Genomic DNA, 22149 nt, shown 5'->3' with positions numbered 1-22149 from the left:
TGAAAAGGGCAAAGGGAGATTTATCAGGAGAGAGCAGGGGCTGTAGCATCTCTTCTGCCTGCTGCTCTCATGAGCACTGCCGAAAGTCTCGTTTGCACCTTTCCACGTGCTGGGGGAGAAGATGCACATTTGTGCAACCTCCCATAGATATGGCATCTTCATTCACCACCCCAAAAAGGTCTGTTTTGGGTCTCACTCAAAAGAAGCTCCCTTATCTCAGCTGCCTTTCACAGGACCATCACCCTTAGGGGTGTGAGGACAGGAGAGTCTCTGATAGTGAGGAACAGATATACTAACACAGCATCCTCTGTGTCTTTGACTATGACTGATGGATTCAGCTGTAGCAACATTTAAAAATGTATTACATCTATTTCTTAGCATGCCTGTTAGGAAGATTTCAATCATTAAGAATTTATAAAGGAGAAGTAAATGTCTGGCAGGTAATAATCATGATAGAATACCACAAATAGTTTAAATCTGCTCTTCCATAGTCTATCCCAAGTAATTCTCTACATACTAACAGATAATAATTTCTGTGGAAATGGCTGTAGAAAAACTACATGAAGTGAGATACTTCCTTGATAATTTCCAGTTTTCCACTGACATTTGGAAAAACCAATTTCACTGAAGCATAGCAAACCCAGACAATTTAGGAGCAAGAGAAACCCTCTTCAAACCTGCCAGCCTCATCCTCATAGATTTTTTTTTTTTGATCAAACTGTCCATCCTTCAGAAGCTCAGCTGTCACTCAGAGAAACTGCAAGCATGCATATATCAAAAAAAGAATGGAGTGTGGTTTTATCATCATCAGAAGACCTCCAAAAAGCCAAAACGATACCCCATGAGACCTTTTCTTTGTAGGTAGTGCCCACAGATGGTGTCTGAGTTCCATTGTCATACACTGGACAACTATTCTACAACAACGGTCCTTCTCAAAGGCCTGTCCAGCCACAGATTTGGGGTTGAGTGGCTGCACAAACCCATTAAAATCTTACCCAATTCTACTGACCTCAGCTGTAGTGGAATAGCTCTGGAGTCAGTAGCTCTGATGTGTCAAACCACTTCCTACACACGACGGCACGCTCCGCCACACTGAGCATTAAGTTTGATTTCCTGGATAAAAGCTACTAATAGCTGAACAGAGAGCAGCTTTTATTCTCTCTTGCGGAGCCAGCCAGTGAAACGACGATTTGCTGACCAAAGAGCAAAGTCCTTGCTGCGCATGCAGGATGATGCTCCCCACCGTTCTAACCAGGCAGTAGACGGCTCCTTGGCTTGGTCGGTACCAGCCCATCGCTTCTGAGAAACTTCACCATCCTCAGTGTTGCAGAGAAAAGATGTGAACAAGTCCCATGGAGCTCAAGTGCCTTTTGATGTGGCTCTTGCTTGGATTCGTCAAGGGGAACAAGCCAGGTAAAAGACTATTTCTGTCTTTGGGGAGGGAAAATATGATTTGCTTTTTTGTGGTGACTGCTGGAGGATGTTTGCAACATCCTGACTCCTTTCAGGTAAGGAAAGATGTTAAGAGCTTAAGGAATTTATTATTCTAAGGAAATGAGAGAAATGGGTTTTGTGCCCACAAACCATCAACTGCAGACAATCCAGAACACTACGGGATATTTTTTGTCTGTCTGAGTAATGTATGTATCCTCCAGTGGCACAGTGGGCAGATCAAAGCAGCCTTGTGCACCTTAGGTAGCTCTTTGAATTTGTTTTTTCCATTTTGCATGTAACTTTAGGAAATATAAAAATAGACACTGAAATGACAGTACCTCTGTAGGTAAAATTGATAGCAAGGCTATTAGTTAAAAGGTGCCATCCAAGTTTGCTATGGGTACTATAGATACCAAGTATTCTTTCAGCCACACCTCCCAACCAGTAGTGCCTATAAACTGTGAACGGAGGCAGCTAATTCATTCAGCATAATTTTACACATTTATAAATTGTGATACTGCTTATCTTTGGCTTATTTATTGTGACAAGTGTGTGCATTGAGAAATGGTCTGGTGATATATTAATGCATTTGAATTTAAACTGCTTTGTTCAGAGGGAAAAAAAATATCTTACATTCGCAGTGCTCCATAATCGTGATATTTCCTTCTGTATCTGTTGATGATGTCCAAGTTGAGAGGTGTGAGCAGATACAGCCTAAGGCAGGTTCTCAGATACAATGGTATGTAACTGCTAATGGATCATCTCTAGCAGGGCTGCGAATTTTACTAGGGGCAGGGCGTCTCAAGGGAAAATTGTATTGCTTATAACCGAGCTCATTAATGCAGGAAGTACCTTCACAAATATTTAACCCCCAGGTGATTTTATTCTCATTAAAGTATTTTGCCAGTAAACGCTGTACCTTTTCCTTCATGGGGCATTTTCATTGCCAAATGAAGTGCCAATGCCCACGGCAAGCGTTTAAGTGCTGCACGCAGGAGCGTCACTGAGAGAAGTTCAGCCAGAGATATGTAAATAGGATTGGTTCTGGGATGAGTCAGGTCCCCTATATCATGCTTTCTGTATTACTGTGCCTGGGACACGTTGTGAAATTTCTTGCTGGCAAGTCTCGTTTATCAGAAATCTTTCTGGTTTTTGGAAGAAATTGAAGGGTGTTAGAGCAGTTGCATTTTATGCAATTTGATGTGATTTAATTCTCTGATGATTGAATAAATGCATAGCATTGCATTTCTCACTGTTCCACTAAGCTCTTCTTTCCTCAGCTTCTTGTATTTATTTTCAGTGTCTCTCCCAATGTTTAAACATAGTATTTAGATATTTTTTTTTCATTTCTCCCTGCAAAGAATACACTAAGGTAGAAACACCACCTTTTACCAATTTAGGGTTTTTTTATTGTAGAGATGCCTGAAGTATTGTGGCTGTAAGACCTATTGTTTTTAATTCCTTAGGGGAGATCAACAAGGAGACCTGGGAACAGACATAAGCAAAGAAAAGGGAAAGAGGCTAGGTCAAACTGGTGAAAAATCAACTATGTCTCAACACATACAGTGCTTTTCATATTATTTTGCATTAGTCTTTTCAGCTCATCCCAGCACTGCAAGTTCAGTTTTGTAAATAGATCCTGCCATAGATGTTGTTTGCAAGAGGGTTTCTGGCAAAACGCACTATCAAGAATAAATATCACTAGGGGGAAAAGAAAATAAAAACCCTTTGTTTTACAGAACAGTTTCACTGATAGATCTCAAAGTGCTTTGAGAAGGCAACATCCTCTGATATATATCTGGGGAAAGTAAGGCATGGGTTGATAATTCATTTAGTAAAAATTAAACTGCACCTTAGTGCTAAAGAGGATAAGAGAAATGCTGGTTTTCTTGTGAAGAGCATCACATTTATCTCATTTACTCTGCACAGCAGCAGTGCCTAGAAGCTGCAGGCATGGATGAGGCTTGAAGTATGCTAGTGAGGGTCAAATACAAGATAAAAGCTGGTCTGTGCTCCTACGACCTTTCCATCTTGCTATTCATCTTACAGGAATACACTGAATAGATTTGCATGTTAAACCTGGAAAGGATTAAAATCACAGAAGAAAGAATTTCATTCAACTGAATTTCGTTCACACAAGATGGGTACCAGATCTCAGTCATTTAAATGAGAGGAATTTCTTTCCCATTATACTTGCATATTAGTGCTCGCTCCCATGGATTTGAAATGCAATGCAGAATAAATTAAAGTTGTCAAACACGTACAAGCGTTTCTTGTAAGGTCAACCAGAGAGCAAATACCTTTATAAACCTTCCAGCTACAGTGGCCCCCAGCAGCAAAGTGCCCAACATACAGCTACAATTAAAAAAAAATTGTTAAAAAATTGTGATCCTGCTGAGGAAAAGCAGATGTTACGGACAGAGATCCTGCAGTATCTGCTTCTGCCTTCAGATGGAGAAATCTTCTCCCCACCTCATCAGAGATGAGAAGTTATGTCCTGTTTTATCACAGAAAAAAATCCACTCTTTAGCTACTGCGAGAAAGCCACTACCTTTGGCTCACTATTGCCTTCAGAGTCTTGCGATAATTTTGGTCTCTCTGCTTTCTTCCTCGATGTTCAGCTTTGTCTCCCCTGTTTGTCCTGTTGCATTAATTGTATCTTCAAAGCCCAGCTTTTGGATGTTTTCTACCCATGGTTTCCATCTCCTGACCCTGGAACAACCTGGCTTACTGAGTGTTTGCTCCATCTCCTCCAATGCTTCTTCAAAACTCACATTTCCAAAGTCCTTCCCTGACTTTCTTCACTTGACTCCTTGTTCCTCAGCCCTGCCATGGTAGCAGCACTCTGTCATCTGCTGCTTTTTCTTTATGTTCTCCATTTGTAAAGTGCAAGCCCCTAGATAAAGAATATACAGCCCTCTTTATTTGGAAAAATGTTTCAAGCATTACAAGGTCAGAAAAATCATCAACACTAACAAATAATTTCCATCCCACTCTTGAGAGCTCCAGCAAAAAGCTCAATGACCACTTCCATGCTAAGGCCACAAGTCAAATGAGATGAGTCCTAAAGCCACATTTGAAATCAGAAGAGTCCCAGCAGACATTTTTTCATTGTTACCCAAGACTGGGACACATGCTTGTCATCCAGTTCAATTATTTTCAGGGAGGATATTCTCTACTGCCCTTCCAACCCAACAAAAGGCAAGGCTGAGAAAGTTCTAGCCAAAGAAAAGGATCTGAATTTCTGCTGCTGTTTAAAAAGCCAATTTTCTTTCTCAGTAATGTGTTTTTCCCTTTAGATGAAAATACCGAAGAGGCGGGTGCTACTGAAGTCACAGATTTAAGCAAAAATGTAGCCAAACCTATTCAAAACCCAAATGTCACACACCAAAACAAGGCTTTCACATACGATATCCTCAAAACCAGACACTGTGTTCTGTTACCATACCATGTGCAGTTGTTGCCTTTAAAGAGTTTGAGCTCTGTGGCTTTACCACAGAACCAAGAAGGTTATAAACACTCAGTAACAACAGTATAAGAAAAACAAATGTTCCCCATTCTCCACTTTGTACATTTTCTACGCAGTGCACTGTGCTTGGGCTAGTTTTCCTCCCTCTCCCTGCATTAGGAAACACTCTCCCTCTTTCCTAATGCTCCCTCTTCCAGTTCTACATTTGCAGTCCGAATCTCCAGCCCAGCCTCCCTGCCGGGGCAGGCCTGAGATTCATCTCACTTAACTTCAGCCATCTGCACCATCGTCTCCATTGAGCTGGACATGTGGACCCCCTTCATAGCCAGTGCAGAGAAAGTAGTGGTTTCATGGCACAGTTCATCTACCAGATTGCAGATAAGGGTGCAATGAGTCATGTCCTATAAGTCTTTCTAGTCACTATACAGCAAATTGAAACGTCTGCTTTTTGTCGGATGGGTGGCACTCAGTCCATGCCTTAAAACAGGACTGAGTTGGTGATGAAGAGGGATAGTTGTGTTTAGGAAGAGGGGAGACAGATTCAGTCAAGAAACATCTGGGTCAGAGAATATACAACAACATCTACAGGCTGCTTTGCTGGGAACTCACAGCAAAGTGAGCTTTAAAATGGTATCAATGCATTAGCTAAACTACACTAATTATCGATGTCAGCATGTAAGACAGTTCTTCTGTCAGTTCTTCCACCACTGTAGCCGATAAAAAGAGAGAAGCGCCTTTAAGCATTGCTTTGGAGAACTTAAGTTAGGTGTCTGCTGTCCTCTAGAGAGATCTGCCCAGCTCCACTTCTTACAGAAGGAGCTAAGAAGGCAGGTTTCTGAGACTAAATTAGGTTTAGTATGAGAAAGCTTAGTCCACTGTCAAACCAACTCTAGCCTTGCTACATATGTAAATTTTTTTTGCATTAGATTCCACTGCCTAGGTCAATAGCAAACAGCTGGTTAGCATGATTAAGCCAAGAGACAAGAGAAGTGCATCTCTCCCAAACCTAATTTCCTATGGTCCTACAAAGAGTTAATGGACAGCTCCTGCCGGTTCATATTCCAGTTTATTTTACACTGTCTTTCCAACAGAGACATCTTCTAGTACAGCAAACTCAGCAGGCATTGAACTTCCCAGTCCTTAGAACTTTCCATGCCTCTTCCCAGTCCTTAGAACTTCCCATGCCTCTTCTCCACTGCTAGGAATATTAAAACCCATCTCCTGCCCCATAAGGCTGATCTCTCCTCCATCACTGTTTGTATTAAATCTTGTCCCTGGTGATTTCATCTGCATTGTATTTCTGTCACTTAAATTGCAGACTCATTACTACACAGATGACTTTGTAAAATAATCTCTGTGTAATCTACAGTATAGCTAATCAAAATCTCACAGGCAAATTACCATAAACTTCAGGTCTGCACCCCAGCCCCACAGCTGGGATCTATTGCCAGCTTACAAATCCACATAGACAATAAATGACATTAATCAGAGGGGAAAGAAGCAGGCAGAGATGTAGCTAGCTTGTTAACGGACCCCTTGGGAATAAGTTTTGAAGTTTGAAAAAGTTCATTACCATTTCAGTCCAGTTGCTGGTATCAATTCCTTCTCTTCACCCGTATCAGTTTCATCTTCAAGAGACATGCTCTATTTAGAGAGCACATAGTTTCAGACAGCATATGAACCCCCAGGGCTGAATTAGCTTTTCAGGCACATCTCGGGAAATGTCTTCATTTTGGCACGGTTTGATTTCTTGGTATCTCTGGGGAGAGGTTCTCTTCATCTCTGAACTGGGCAGGTGTGTGAAGTGCCTGGTTTCTTCCACAGCTTCTACCCGGATCTTCAGAACAGCCAGTTTCCTACCAATCCCATCTTACTGCCTTTGTATCTGGGGGAAAATTGTCCTATTTTTACACCTTGACGTTTTAACTTGACATCAGAATGTCAGCGCTGGTGACACACAGCCACATGACAGAGGAAATTCTGAGTTTAGGCTGTCATGGCATGACTCACTGTCTGTGTTTATCTAATAGTAAAAATACCTATTATAAATTTTCCCCATTCACTTCTTCTGGACAAAAGGTGTTGTTCTGATGCCTTGTCTAACACTGCTCTGCCAACTCAGACATGGAAGAGAAATAGGCAGGAGAGCTTCCTAAATCCTAATACTGCCAGAATGTCTACTATGAGCAGTTTTGTGTTGGGTCAGTATCGTATTTGAATGAGAAACCTCAGGGGAGAAACCCAAGCACTGAAAGAACTGATGGTGATTTAGCTAGTGGATTTCTTTCCACTGAGCCTAAATAATGATGCTAGATGCTGAGGGTAACCAAAGGCAGTTAAGCTTTATTTAGCACATGGCAATGAACTCACAAAAGATGGCATGGCAGGGTATTCTGCCTGGCACTAGCCTCCAATAACTCCTATGTGATATCTGACAGCTTATGTGGAGGTCCCAGATGCCCTAAGACACCTTATCAGGCACCGTTACTTAAGCAGGAATAGGAGGAATCCCACTTACCTTGTGGCTCAGATGACAAGGAGTGGCTTGCAGGTCTCAGAAAACTTATCAAACTTAATTTTTGGGAGCACACCGGAGGATGCAATAACTACTTTTTAATTTTTAGGTTTCACAGGTGTCTATCATCTGAATTCACTAGTCTCCTTCTAATTCCAAGGGCATGTCTCCATCCACTATATGATAATATCTGAAACCAGTTCCAAAATCTCCAGAAATACTCTAGGCACCAAAGATCCACCAATATGGGGAGAAATGCAGATTCCCAGCTGCCTTAGGAGAGCTATGGATTCTAGCAATTCTGCAACGGACAGTAGTGCTAAATCCCATGAGCGTAATCACACAAACCTTTCTGTTTGGCCCATTTCAATGCATCATGTTAGTACCTCTAAGTCCAAAGAAATGGAGTCACAGGGCACTTTTGGGGTTTAGGAAGTAAGAATGGTAGGTGGGGGCTGATGAAGCTTGTGAATGTAGGAAAGGAAGGACAGAGGGCATCAGGACCGAAAGAGAAGGAAATAGGGGACATGGCACCTTGTCATGGGGATGGAGAACTGGAGGATGTAGGGAGGGAAAATGAGGAGGCAAACAAAACCCCAAGAGGAGATTTGAAGGTGATGTGAGGTCAGTCTTTTAAACCAATACTAGCAGGAGTGTAGCCCTGGAGTAGCTGTGGCGGGATGCAGAATTCAAAGGAAAGCTGGGCTGTGCAAAACTGGGCCACCAGAGGCTACAAGGCAGGTTGCGCCTAGGTGTGCTGGCCTTTTATAAGATTTATATTTTCCTATCACACCAGCTCAAACGAATTGACAGACTAATTCCCAACCAGGTGCAAGACAGCAAAAACAGCGAAGTTAATCTCCCCTAAAAATGTAAGAAGTCAGAAATCTAGTCAAGGAGTAAATCTACACTGCCATTCCCTAGTTCCCTGGCTTCTTTGCATCCCTTGGCTCTTTCATCACCCACACAGCAGGGATGTTGATTTTTTAGGGGCAAACCATGCAGTTTCCTTGGACACAAAGACTGAATGAAGTTCTAGGGATGATTCTAGAGGTCATTCTGCATAGGCAATATGATCCAGACCTCACCAGCTCTGCTGACTCTCTGCGCGGTCTTCCCACACTATCCTGAGAAGTCCATGAAAGACTGCCATGAAAGACCCTTGCACACCTATATGCCACCACCTATGGCCTCTGCAGCTTTGGGGAATACTTATTCTTCCCTGATAGGAGTTTGAATACAGCAATTAGTGTGAGCCTGTGATGCTGCGAAATGTCAAAGCACTGGGAGCTCTTCTGGGTTTGATGGCCAAACTGTAGCTTCCATTCTCAGATCGACTTCACTGAGTGTGTAGTCATTATCATGAACTTATTATCACATCTACTGCCACAATGCCTGGAGTCCTGGCTGATAGCTAGGACTCGTTAGACATGGTACAAATAGCTGACAAACAGAGGAAGTTTAGGAACCCAATGTAAGGCAAGAAAGTACAGAAATAATACTGATCAGCATGTTGAGTGCCTACCTGTTCTTGAAAGACAGGTAAAAGACCACTTAAAGAAAAATACCTCTGAAGATATATAAGGTACTTAAAGCCAGTGAAGAGGAATAATCATAGAATCATAGAATGCTTTGGATTGGAAGGGACCTTTACAGGTCATCTAGTCCAACCCCCCTGCAAGAGCAGGGACATCTTTAACCAGATCAGATTGCTCAGAGCCCCATCCAACCTGACCTTGAATGTTTCCAGGGATGGGCCCTCCACTGCCTCTCTGGGCAACCTGTGCCAGTACCTCACCACCCTCATTGTAAAAAATTTCTTTCTTAAATCTAGTCTAAATCTGCCCTCTCTTAGTTTAAAACCATTGCTCCTTGTCCTGTCACAACAGGCCTTGCTAAAAAGTCTGTCCCCATCTTTCCTATAGGCCCCCTTTAAGTACTGGAAGGTCTTAAGGTCTGCTGCTATAAGGTCTCCCCGCAACCTTCTCTTCTCCAGGCTGAACAACCGCAACTTCTCAGCCTGTCCTCGTAGGAGAGGTGCTCCAGCAGGTGCTCCAGAGGTGCACCAGATCATTTTTGTGGCCTCCTCTGGACCCACTCCAACAGGTCCATGTCTTTCCGGTGCTGCGGGCTCCAGAGCTGGACACAGCACTGCAGGTGGGGTCTCACCAGAGCAGAGTAGAGGGGCAGAATCACCTCCCTCGACCTGCTGGCCATGCTTCTTGTGATGCAGCCCAGGATATGGTTGGCCTTCTGGGCTGCAAGCGCACATTGTTGGCTCATGTCCAGCTTTTCGTCCATCAGTACCCCCAAGTCCTTTTCTGCAGGGCTGCTCTCTATCACAATCATACCCCAGCCTGTATTGAAACCGAGGATTGCCCCAACCCAGGTGCAGGACCCTGCACTTGGCCTTGCTGAACCTCATGCGGTTCACACAGGCCCACTTCTCCAGCTTGTCCAGGTCCCTCTGGATGACATCCCGTCCTTCTGGCATGTGAGCTGCACCACTCAGCTTGGTGTCATCTGCAGACTTGCTGAGGGTGCACTCAATCTCACTGTCATTGTCATTGATGAAAATATTGAACAGCACTGGTCCCAATACAGACCCCTGAGGGACACCACTTGTCACTGATCTCCATCTGGACATTGAGCCGTTGACTGCTACCCTCTGGATGCAACCATCCAACCAATTCTTTATCCACTGAACAGTCCACCCATCAAATCCGTATCTCTCCAATTTAGAGAGGAGGATGTTGTGGGGGATCATGTCAAAGGCTTTACAGAAGTCCAGATAGATGACATCCATTGCTTTTCCCTTGTCCACTGATGTGGTAACTCCATCGTAGAAAGCCACTAGGTTGGTCAGGCAGGACCATAATGGCAAGGGGTATCTTGAAATATCCATATTCATGCATGGCTCTTTCCAGTGTGAGGACTGGTACAACAATAAACCCCAAAGCTGATGACTTTGATATCAAACATGTTGGTGAGGAGGTCTAGCATGGGAAGAGAAGCCAATATTTTGAAAGGTTATGATGGTTGATAAGGAGAAGGTTCTTGAAAATGGGAGCAAAATATTTGACATGAAAGTGAAGCAGTTAGAAGTCAACAGAGGGAAGCAAACAGAAGGTCACAATGAGACTTAGGAAATTAATCTTTCCAAATGCTTTCTGGATCACAGGCAGGAATATGGTTCTAAAGGCCAAAGAAGTAGATATTGCAGTGGTTTAGATGTGAGAAGACAAGGATTTGAGTGATGTGGATGAAATGAAAAGGCTGGATCCTAGGACTGTTGCATGAGATCCAGCTGCAATGTGGATGTGTTGATCCATAAGCACCAGCCTGATGGGTATTGCTCGCTGTCACCTGTGTGCACCATTTCTGCACAATCCTTATCAAGTTCAGAAGATGCAAGTTCAGAAGAACCCAAACTTCAGTTGATCATTGATTAAAACAACAGTTGCCCTTTATGATGAGTAGGCTAAATGCTGTGGGTTTTCTTAAGAAAAGACTAAAGAGTTGTATGTTTGAGTGCCTCGTGCTGAGATTCGATCTGCAGTCTGCTTCAAAGAGGCTTTTGAAGTCTTGAGGGAAACATGCTTTTAGCTTTCAGGGAAAGTGAGAGTACATGATCTCAACTTGCTGCTAATCTGATAACTCTTTAATTTTAATCACCCTGACAGTCTGTGGTAAACCATGTGGTTAACTATTTCGGGTACAGTCGCTTCTCTCAAAGCCACAGTCTGATGTAGTTTACAAGGCGAATCCTTTGATAACAGAAAGATACAAGGGGATTAAAATATGCCTTACGCCGCTTAGCTGTTAAGCCACTCACAATACTTTTCATTGTTGCCTTCCTCAAACTTTGTGACTTTTACTAAGTGGCAAGATAATGAAAAAGTAAAAAGGGCAGAAAATATCAAAGTGAGAAAATGATGGGTGGCTCGGAAAGAAAAGGGCATTGCAGGACTGGGTCTGGGAGTTGCTGATTGGATTGCTGTCGGCAAGGCATGGCTTTGTTTCAAGGAGAAGGCACTTTGGGATTCAAGGGCAGACGCCAAATGATGAACAACTATCAGGGATTCAAGGTCCTTTCACAGTCATTCTTGCTGGTTGCTAAGGCTGCATTAATTGTGCAAAGCACATGACACTGTCCTGCATGACATCCTTGTCTCTAAATTGGAGAGACATGGATTTGACGGATGGACCGCTTGGTGGATAAGGAATTGGCTGGATGGTTGCACTCAAAGAGTTGTGGTCAACAGCTTGATGTCCAAGTGGAGACCAGTGATGAGTGGCGTTCCTCAGGGGTCGGTAGCGGGACCAGCGCTGTTTAACAGCTTTGTTGTCAACAGGGACAATGGGATTGAGTGCACTCTCAGCAAGTCTGCCGACGACACCAAGCTGTGTGGTGCGGTCGGCACACTGGAGGGAAGGGATGCCATCCAGAGGGACCTTGACAGGCTTGAGTGGTGGGCCCATGCAAACCTCATGAAGTTCAAAACAGCCAAGTGCAAGACCCTGCACATGGGTTGGGGCAATCCCAAGCACAAATACAGGCTGGGTGGAGAATGGACTGAGAGCAGCCTTGAGGAGAAGGACTTGGGAGCATGGTTGCTCAACATGACCCAGCAATGTGCACTTGCAGTCCAGAAAGCCAACCGTATCTTGGGCTGCATGAAAAGAGGCATGACCAGCAGGTCGAGGGAGGTGATTCTGCCCCTCTACTCCACACTTGTGAGACCCCACCTGCAGTACTGCGTTCAGCTCTGGGGCCCCCAACATAAGAAGGACATGGACCTGTTGGAGAGGGTCCAGAGGAGGGCCACGAAGATGATCAGAGGGATGGAACGCCTCTCCTACGAGGACAGGCTGAAAGAGTTGGGGTTGTTCAGCCTGGAGAAGAGAAGGCTCCGGGGAGACCTTATTGCAGCCTTCCAGTACCTGAAGGGGCCCTACAAGAAAGCTGGAGAGGGACTTTTTACAAGGGCATGTAGTGATAGGACAAGGGGTCATGGCTTTAAACTGAAAGAGGCTAGATTTAGATTAGGTATAAGGAAGAAATTCTTCACTATGAGGGTGGCAAGGCACTGGAACAGGTTGCCCAGCGAAGTTGTGGATGCCCCATCCCTGGAAGTGTTCAAGGCCAGGTTGGATGGGGCTCTGAGCAACCTGGTCTAGTGGAAGGTGTCCCTGCCCATGGCAGCGGGGGTTGGAACTAGATGATCTTTAAGGTCCCTTCCAACCCAAAGCATTCTATGATTCTACGATTCTATGATTATGGCTGCAGAAAATGTGGACATGATGACTAAGATCTTTTACTCATAATCACTGTTACTATTATGCATAAGCATAAAGGACCACAGATCATGCACCCAAACATCCCAAATGCCAGCCCTGATGCAAACAAGGCTGTTTTCTGTTTGAATTTCTCAGCCTTTAGGCCTTAAATAATCATTAAGTAGTGCCTTTATCAACTTCTGGGTCTCCAGCTTAGCTTCAGTGGGCTTTTCAAATGCACTGAAATGATCTCGCTTAATTCATTCCAACTGATTGAGAAGTATATTTAGATGTGATTTGCTGATGACACAGCACTTCACGTCCTTGTTTTGGGACAAGTTATATTTAGGTTTGCAAACTTATTTCACAGTAAGTTGCTCTTTGGTGTGCTCAGACAGAACTGAGAGTCTACTTCCCTTTCCAATGTTTGCTTATAGATGATTGCAACTTTTAATGACTTAGTTTTGCTTATTATGCCTCGCTAGTGCAGGCAGCAGCTCTATGATACAACCGTGTACAGCTTCATTAAGAAAATGTTGGTAGCGTTTCATGTTGCCCATCGGCTGGGTGCAGAAAGAAAGGGCTCAACCGCCTGCTTCAGGCAGCTGGGGCAGGAGCAGGCAGACAGGCCTGGTGCCTCCCACCACCACTCCCAGCTGCTGCAGAACATCCTTGCTTCAGCATCCTTGCTTCTCTAGAAGAAACACAAGGGAGTCGAATCAGCCCCTCCTAAATAAAAAAGTGAGACAAATACAGGCATCACATCACTTGGTGGAGACACTCCCAAGGGATTTTTCTGCATCCTGAACAAAACTATACTTATAAAATCAATGGCAACAACTAACTCCAATGTGAAGGCGGCTTTGGAAGGTGGGATTGTTCTAAAATTAAAATAAAAAATGTTCACTTAAAATAACTAATAGTTTTGCCAGACACTCAGAGCCTCTCCTTGGCTTAGAGACAATCAAAGAAACAAAGCTTTGCTACCCTCATGTTCCCTTCGTGACACCCACTTTCATCCCTCAGCTGTGGTCTTAGCCCTGTGGCTGGGAGCAGAATTAGACTTACTTCACTGAGGTCTGGGCACGATCTGGTATTGACAAGGCAGAAAGATGTGGGAAGTCCTAGGTGAATAAGGTAGATGCACAGGCTGTATTGATTCTCAGGCTTTCTGTTTGCAGAAGGATGCCCAGCTCTTCCAAAGACCGAATTTGCTGATGTTACTGCTGAAATGTATCCACTGGAGACCAGACTGTATTATGAATGTGACAGTGGCTACACAAGAAGAAGTGGCCAGTACATGGGAATTCAGTGTCAGAGAAAACAGCAGGTTGCTTCTTGGGTCTACAAGGAATTTGAATGCATTGGTAGGTGATTATTGTCTTTTTTCTACACTCGTAGAGGTGTTTTTCCAATGAGTTAGTCAGTATAAGACACATCTGGGCATTGCTCTAACAAGTGATCTTTTGCGCTTAGCTTTGCAAATTAGAACTTGCAATAATTCTATGCTGCCTCTATAAGTTTGGCTGCTCTGGCTTTGCTCTGCTATTTGTCCTGCTGTAATTCAGCAAATATAACTTGTCCCACAGATGAGAAAATTTTGTTGTCAACGGCTCCCATGATGGAGTTAGATTTTCCACAGAAGCCAGAAAGAAAAACACAGAGCCCTGCACCCCAGAAGCAAGAAAACTTTTCAGAGTTTGACCAGAAAGGTAAGTAAGAGCTCATTCATTACTGTGACACTTCTCCCACTGATTTCCATGGAAGCAGTGTAAGAATGATGAGTAATTTTTAATTATTTTGACAGACAGAAAGAAAGAAACAATTGCTATAATATCTTAGCTGAACAAGTGATATGGTGTAAGTGAACAAGTATTTTATATCCTAACAAAGAATTAGGAAGGCTTGGTATATCCTGCTTGTCTATATTTTGTAAGAATACAAATAATGATTTTTCAAGAACAAAGGCAGTAGGTAAAATATATCTGCTTTAACTGTGTGCTGCCTTGTGATCCCACAGATTTTTGTGGTCCTCCCAAGACTATTCCACATGCACACTTAAGCCCGACCAAACAGTATTACGTGGGACAAGTATTACATTTCAAATGCCAGAGCGGTTACGATAAGCGACCCCCCACCTCTGGCACCCGCAGGTGCAAGAAGGTGAATGGCAAAATCATCTGGACCCCCCTTGACATGCAATGCACCAATGACAGCAGCTACACCGACAAGTGGCCACCACAGACTATTGAGCCAGGTAAGATGGTTGCTTTGGCATCACATCGGTGTCATGACCTGTTCATGTGGGGTCCAGACCCCCCAGCTCAGCACATCAATCCTAGGGAACAACCCTAGGGGTTTGGAGTGGGTAGATAGCAACCTGAGGGCTCTGACACTAATGGAGATGTCATCTCTGACTGATGGAGATGACATCTCTGGGGAGGACATAGCTGCATCCTACTTTGTCTTGGGTGTCCTTTCATACTAACCGCAAAATCACGGGAATTTGTCAGCAGATAGAGCCACACTGTCATATACTGGGAAGAAAATAGTAGAATAAGCCTTTCTCTTTTCTCCTTCCTCCTGGCAGCTATAGGTCATCTGTTGTCACTTCACAGTAAGGTACTCCAAAAGGTATATCTAAGCATCCCTCATGATTGCTTAGGGTTTTAGGACCCAGAGTTTAGCTAGTCCATAGCTAAAAATGAGTGATGTGGCTCGGTTCTTTATTTAAAAGCCAGGATGCTGTTTTGAACAAAGAGACGGCAAAAAGCCCCCCAGTATTGCACTGTAGTCCTTATGGACCCAGATTCAGCAGGACATGCACCACTGAGGTCTGGCGGCTTGAGTTTCACTGCTCAGGGAGCCAGCAGGGCTCTCAAGTGAGGCTGCAGATCCTCAGTTATTTGCTTTTATGCCCTTAGATGGGTTAATGTTGAAAAAAAGACCTTCATGGCCTCTACCCCACCCACATTACTTACCTTTTTTGATGGCATCTCTCCTAACTCTACAATGAATGAGTTCAATATGCAGAGAGAAAACAGAACCCCTTTCCCACACATCTGTGATAGCACTGAGGGTCTTAGGCCCTCTCTGAGTGGCAGGCAGAGCTATTGTAGGTGGAAGGGCCCAGATGTCCACCATCTCCACAGTCCTCAGCCTTTCATTACTTTCCCAACCTCCTCTGAGGTAGGGGAGTGCTGTGGGCTGAATTTTACAGAGATGGGAGCCAATGCAAGGTCAACACAAGAGGCCTTTTCCTACCAACGGAGAGTGGAAAAAACTGGTTTCACCAGTAATTGGGCCTTTAAGGGGAAATTCATCTTGCAGAACTGTAGACGTCTACTGCATAGATGCCCACATCTGAGCTGGACTGCCTTTATAACCGACAGAGGGGAACTGGTGTTGATGGTGCTGTGTTAGCTGCCCTATTTCACAAGTCTATTTTAACGTGAGATGAATTGCACCCTTTAAAGGCTTATTCTCCCCAGCGACTATAGCAGAGCCCAGATGACTATCTCAGAGGCCACATCTATGTAAGGGTAGATGAGATGAATGCCAGCCCTTGTAACCCATACCAGGCCATGTGGTAGAGCAGGATAGTTTGGGCAGGCCCTTTTGCCTGCAGAGCGACCTCTCAGATGACAGTTCACCATCATTGCCTCTTGTTGCTGCTCTGACTGTAAGAATGATCACCTTACTCACTGGACACACTATTTCAGCATTAACCCAGGACTTTCTCCCCTTCTTCATAGATCCATCTGTTTCCCTGTGGTGCCCGGTTCAGAGTGTTCCAGGTACAGCAGTCACAATTTGTTGTTTGGTCTTTCCTCCTCCTTCAGGACAGTTTTTTTTTTTTTTGATTGATAATTTCACTTGGTATTATCAGGATGAAGGAACTTCTTGCTATGATGGAAATAACCCATCAACATACCAGTCCTAGAAAATGATACAACCTATAGAATAGTCAGAGATTACAAATATTTGTAATTTTAAAGTTAGTATTATGAACAACATGAGACTGCATGATGAAATAGGCCATCTTGGCCTTTAATTCAACAGAACAATAATTCCAGATTCCTGCAAAAGTACACTCAAACCTGAGCAAGGTCAAGTCTTTGTAATTAGTGCACCAAATATTTATTCCCCCAAAGTGTTGCCTTTCTGTTATGATGTGATGTCTTTAATGGGGCTGGATAAGGAATATCCTCCCCTTTCTCAGTTCTTGCCCCAGCATTCAGCACAAAGAGATTTATCAAGGGACCACTCTTACAGGACCTCTTGTCAAAAACCTGCCCATATCTCATACTGGCTCAAGTTCAGAGCTTCCTTTTCAGGATAAGGGAGAAATTAAATTCATTTCTTGCACCAGGGAAGTTTTGGGTTACATTTCTGGGAGAAAAGGAGGTCCTGTTTGAAGCCATGGTTCCAAATCCTAGCTTGGCACCTTGAAAGTCACCCTTCCCAATCTCATATGAAATAAAGACCTTAGCTGGATCCCATTGCCTGGAAGATAACAGTTCACTTCATGCCCACCATTAACAGATATCAGATCAGCACATATGTTGATAGCCAGGCTGGAAACATCTATTGATGGCCAAGAAACAAACATGGCAATTATTAAGCCTGCTGTGGAGAGGGAGTGCTGTCAGACCTAGCCTGACTCCATCCTCATCACTGCTTTGATGCTTATTGCCAGAAGAGCAAATCGATACAAAAATCAAGAATTTCTCTCTCTTTGTAGGTTCGACTCATCCATCCTTTTCCTCATCTCTGACACTGCCAGTGACAGGTATGCCATTTTGTTAATTGGACTCAGACTTCACCCCATCCCCCAGAGCAGTTACTTTGCCTTTCAATTTGCTGTTCTACCGAAGAGATCCATCTCTGTTATAAGACCTAATAAATATACTGCAAGACACATCTATGTCCACGTATTGGGTGAGAAGTCAGTAAAGAAAGTGTAAAAACAGACTGTTAAAGCACTTAAGCTTTTTATAGACAGGTTTTCAAAGACTCATAAGGGATGTAAAAGAAAATAGATCAACCAAAAGTCTAGTTTTTAAATGAAGCAATTTTCAGATTCTTTCTCTGAGACTTTCTGTGAATTCAGAGAATAACTTCGACTGGAAAAAACAGAAAAAATGTAAATATTTAAATGATGTGTTTCTTTCACATTTTCAAAGGAGTAAAAAAAGGATGGGCAAATAAAATATTTTCTCACAGCTAAACTGATGCATTTAGATCAGTCTGAAGAGATTTTCTTCTCCCCTTCCCCATCTTCCATTCAACAATTAGCTGCTAAAATAGAAATTGTCTTTTACTGTGCATATGCTCAAGACTTTGTACAAGGGCTCTGATTCCAGCTGGAGTCTGCTGACAACTGTAGCACACATTATAATAAGGAGGAATAATGGAGTGAGATAAAGGAAGGGAAGGAGGAGCATTGCAAGCTATGCCAGAGACCGCAGCACCAGTAGTCCCTGGTTGTTTGGCCGTGGTTGCTCTCTAGTTGCCAACGTCCTCTCTGGCTGGGTCCTGTTTGCCCCAGGGAGCAACGCAGTGGGGCAGTATGGAAGAACTATTGACTCTGGGCATCGGGGCAAGATAAGCCCCTGTCCCAGGTCTTGCCTGTTTCTCCTAGTTGGAGTAATTACAATAATTACAGATAAAACCAGGTGCTAACTGTGATGATTTTCTGTTTTAACAGCTATCTTTTTTGTTCTGCTTATCATTCCTGCTGTCTTTGTGTGACTCACCAAGCAGAGAATACGGTAAGTGGGACGGAACCAGGAAAACGTGAAATCTAAAGAAAAAATCCCTAGCAGTGGAAGAGCTATCAACCATCTCACTATTGCACTGCTTATATTTCTGAATACCTTCTTTGGTGTTAAATGAATGACCCTGGATTTTGGATTGTCTGGTTCAGCTATTAACTACTGGCACAAGAAAAGGAGGAATCGAAGCTTTTGAAATCAAAAAGCACTCTTTGTCCCAGCCATTGTGGAACTGAGAATGGCAGTTCAAATAATGGGTGGAAGATTAATCCCGTGGGGAAATTAAGGTTAATTATGCAAATATGTTGGTTTCAGATAGATTACGCAATCAGTCTTTTTCTCTCTGGCTAACCTGTGGGAAGTCTGGTGGAGCATCTGCCACCACGACCACGTAATTCTTCTTCCTCCATCTCCCTGATTTCTCAGTCGTGTCATGACAACTTTGTACTTCAGACTTATTTTAGTCTGGCCTCCTCGCTGTTTCTATTACCACACTGAGATGCACAAAGGCTGTTCCTGTTCACAGGCTCCCCAGGCTAGTTAATCCAAGATGTCCCTGTTTGACACTTGGGAGTTCTCCTTTTCTCCTCTCTCTTTGCTAATCCTCATCCCCATTTCTCTTCATGTTCCTTACTAATGGGCTCTGATTCTCTGCTGAATGGGGATTTTTCTCAAAAAGGAGGAGGACCTTGTGAAACCACATCAGCAGTGCTTTTCTGCCAGTTCACGATAGCATAAAGCAGTATGAGTAGCAAAGAGTAGACAACGCTTTGAAACATGTTTTAGTGAAGATGGTCAAACATGGTGCAGATTGCCTGGGCCATTGTGGGATTTCTGAGAATACGATAGGTGAAAAATTGGCAAGAATGATCTACATTTCACTGGCCCTGTGGTGGAACAAGTGATGAAATAGCCGATACCAGATTAAATAGGAACTGAGATCCTAAGTGGTATCTTCTGCAAAAAGTACTGTGTGGTTTCTCATAGTAAATATAGAAGAAGCCATAGAAAACCTGCCTCTTCCCAGCTGTAGTAAAGTCTTTTTCCTGCTGTAGAAATGACTTCTCAGGGAATTGCGGCATTCAGATCCGAACTCATGAAATCAATGCCTTGCCACAGAAGAAACTGGATTGCACCAGCGACTCCAAGACCAGCAGTGGCAAACGAGGAGGAAGCCTGGAGACTCAAATCCAACGTGTGAAGGAGGCAGAAAATATTATGGCTTAATTCTTATGGGGACAGAGTGACTTTCCACCTACGGAGTATGGGTGGAGGGAGTGCATCCTGTCATTGACAGACGGGGAAAGAGCCCTGCCTGAAACTGCTTCCCAGTTTCCAGAAACACTTCTCCTCCTCCTCCCATATAGCAGATGTATTGCTAATATAACTGCAGCCTCTCCCAAGCGACTAGGCATACATATGGACCACTCGCCCAAGCACGTTAGATGATGGCACTGTCGTTACAGCCCACACACCACCTTCCCCACAAAGAGAGATGCTGGACACCTGATGTCCCCCATCCCTCCCCTATCCAGATGGGTCAAACCCAGTCACGCTTTTCTCCTCCTCACACTGTTCCTCTTGGAAAAGGAAATTAAACCTATTTACTCTGTGCATATAAGTTGAAAATCTTACTGGACTCCCTCATGGTTCAGCATACACATGCATTCGTCATCGCCCTCCTCTTCCCAATTATTTTGGACTAGCCCCTTCCACAACAGTTACTACATTATTCCTCCAGCTCAGAGAAGGATGCTGCAGATTGTGACAGTTGATTAATTTGACATCTCCTTTTGTAGCTGCAGAGCATCAAAGAACCTAGCGCAAAGGCATTTGAGGACAGACTCAAGCATACATGATACTTGACATGTACTTATATTATTGGGAATTTGTGAAGTTTGAATAGTCTTCTGCCACTTTTTAGCCACGTTCAGCCTGGTAGGATGGGGTTCATCTGACAAAATGCAAGCATCTATGTCTGAGACAGACAATGGGAAGGAACAAGTCCCTTTAGAGAGCAGTTCATCTCACCCTATTGCCTACATATATATATATGTGTATGTGCATATTTATTTATTTATGCCATATATACACACACTTATATATATACACACAAAGGTCAAATGACTCATGGTCTAAAGGCTCTGCATTGACTCTAAACGATGCCCAGATTGACAAGATTAGCTATAGATGCTTACATGGCAGATGTCAAAAGCAAAATGGGATGAATCCCTTCCTTGTAATTCAGGAGGCATGCTATCTTAGTGTAATTTTCTATTTTGCGATAGAGTGTATCTGTCATTGATTTACTGGTTTGTATTCCTGTTGAGTTATTCTCACTCCATAGCCTTGATATTTATATTTTCCATGGCTTTTTTTATTCCTGTTGGAATAGGACTTATTTGTACTACGTATCTTTATAAAGATGGATATGTAGCAGTCTATTACATGCTGTTATTTTGTATGGGAGCAAACGACAATCTGTATTTACGCAATAGATGATAGGTTTTCACACCTGTCAGCTGCTCTGAAGGCTGCAAGCAGTGGTACTAAGCTCTTCTGCTTCACTCGGTTGATGCATGATACTTATTGCTAACATACCTTTCTTAAGTGCTGCAGTTAGGCTGGCATGGCTTGTCCTGCTCAGGGCATTTCACTGGAGAAAGCTGGTATTTCATCTGCTCCTCGCATGCACATTTTTATGCAGATAACAAGAGCAGAGTCATATGTCTCTTACTGCTCCAGTGTTTTTTCCTCCTTTCGCTAGCTAGGTTGGCTCAGGGGCTCTCTCTCCCCATTTTGTCTTTGTTCCTTGGAAATTAAGGGAGACACTCTGCTGGTAAGGAACCTGTAAGCAATAGTGCATTACAGACTGGGTAACTATTATGGGCTTTAATTTTCCTAGCTATTAATGTCTACATAGAGAGTCTGAACCCAGGTCACCTCCAGCACAGGAGCTGTATATGTACTTTATCAGGAAGCTATAACTCTCAGTTGAGCAGTACTTTACCTCTCAGTAGGGCTTGTTGGCCTTCTGGGGAAGTGCTTGTGTCTGAGTCTTGACCCTTCAATACAACACATAGGGAGCAAGCAGAAATCAGTAGGACCCAGCCTGGGAGCAAAACGCCACACCTGGAAGAAGCTGTGGCCAAAGGGACACCGTCACTGTTGTGCTTTCTCCACGGCTGCTCTCACTTGTTTTACATGAGATGTGGTGGTTGACATTTTTATTTTGTAGACTTTGATTTTCTCAGCATGGAACTACTAATAAACTATAACAATAAATTGTTCTGGATGTTTGAAAGGCAGCTTGTTCTTCTTGCTATTGATCTAAACTTTGAAAAATACATGATTTATTTTCCATTACCTTCTCATTTTAACAAAAGGTATGACAAACTCAGGAACATGTCACAGGAAGGTTTATTCTAAAGACCTGTGCTAAAGCTCACATCACACATGTACTGTCACAGCTAACCTTTAAAATGTAGGAGGAAACTAAAAATATTTGAGCAAGAGGATGTCTCGCAACGATGTCTCCAAAATAGATAATGGAAGCAATTAATAGATTTTTACAATCTAAGGGTGGCAGAGCTCCCTTAACCCTAACCCTCCCCAAGGGGTGGAAATACACATACTCCTATATCATGGCCAGGAACCCAAGTGTGAGAAAATGT

The 22149-nt window shown here is 43.4% G+C and overlaps 1 protein-coding gene across 1 annotated transcript; it reads left to right on the top strand.

The window, feature by feature from the left end:
- The first annotated feature begins 1210 nt into the window (after positions 1–1210).
- On the top strand, positions 1211–18542 carry LOC140653371 (interleukin-2 receptor subunit alpha-like). Its single transcript, XM_072865452.1, has 6 exons — positions 1211–1413; positions 13880–14065; positions 14288–14410; positions 14719–14955; positions 17443–17490; positions 18409–18542. Exons 1-6 carry the CDS (start codon positions 1353–1355, stop codon positions 18450–18452), a joined length of 699 nt encoding a protein of 232 aa, XP_072721553.1. The 5' UTR covers positions 1211–1352; the 3' UTR covers positions 18453–18542.
- The last annotated feature ends 3607 nt before the right edge of the window (positions 18543–22149 follow it).

This window comes from Ciconia boyciana, chromosome 1, assembly GCF_034638445.1.
Source record: "Ciconia boyciana chromosome 1, ASM3463844v1, whole genome shotgun sequence".
Classification (NCBI taxonomy): Eukaryota; Metazoa; Chordata; class Aves; order Ciconiiformes; family Ciconiidae; genus Ciconia; species Ciconia boyciana.
This window is presented reverse-complemented; position numbering and strand designations above follow the sequence as displayed.

Bases quoted from the DNA above. Each gene is read 5' to 3' on its own strand.
- LOC140653371 (XM_072865452.1), top strand. From the start codon at position 1,353: ATGGAGCTCAAGTGCCTTTTGATGTGGCTCTTGCTTGGATTCGTCAAG. The intron at 1,414-13,879 runs GTAAAAGACTAT...TTCTGTTTGCAG, and splicing joins CGTCAAGGGGAACAAGCCAG to AAGGATGCCCAGCTCTTCCA. The intron at 14,411-14,718 runs GTAAGTAAGAGC...GTGATCCCACAG, and splicing joins TTCAGAGTTTGACCAGAAAG to ATTTTTGTGGTCCTCCCAAG.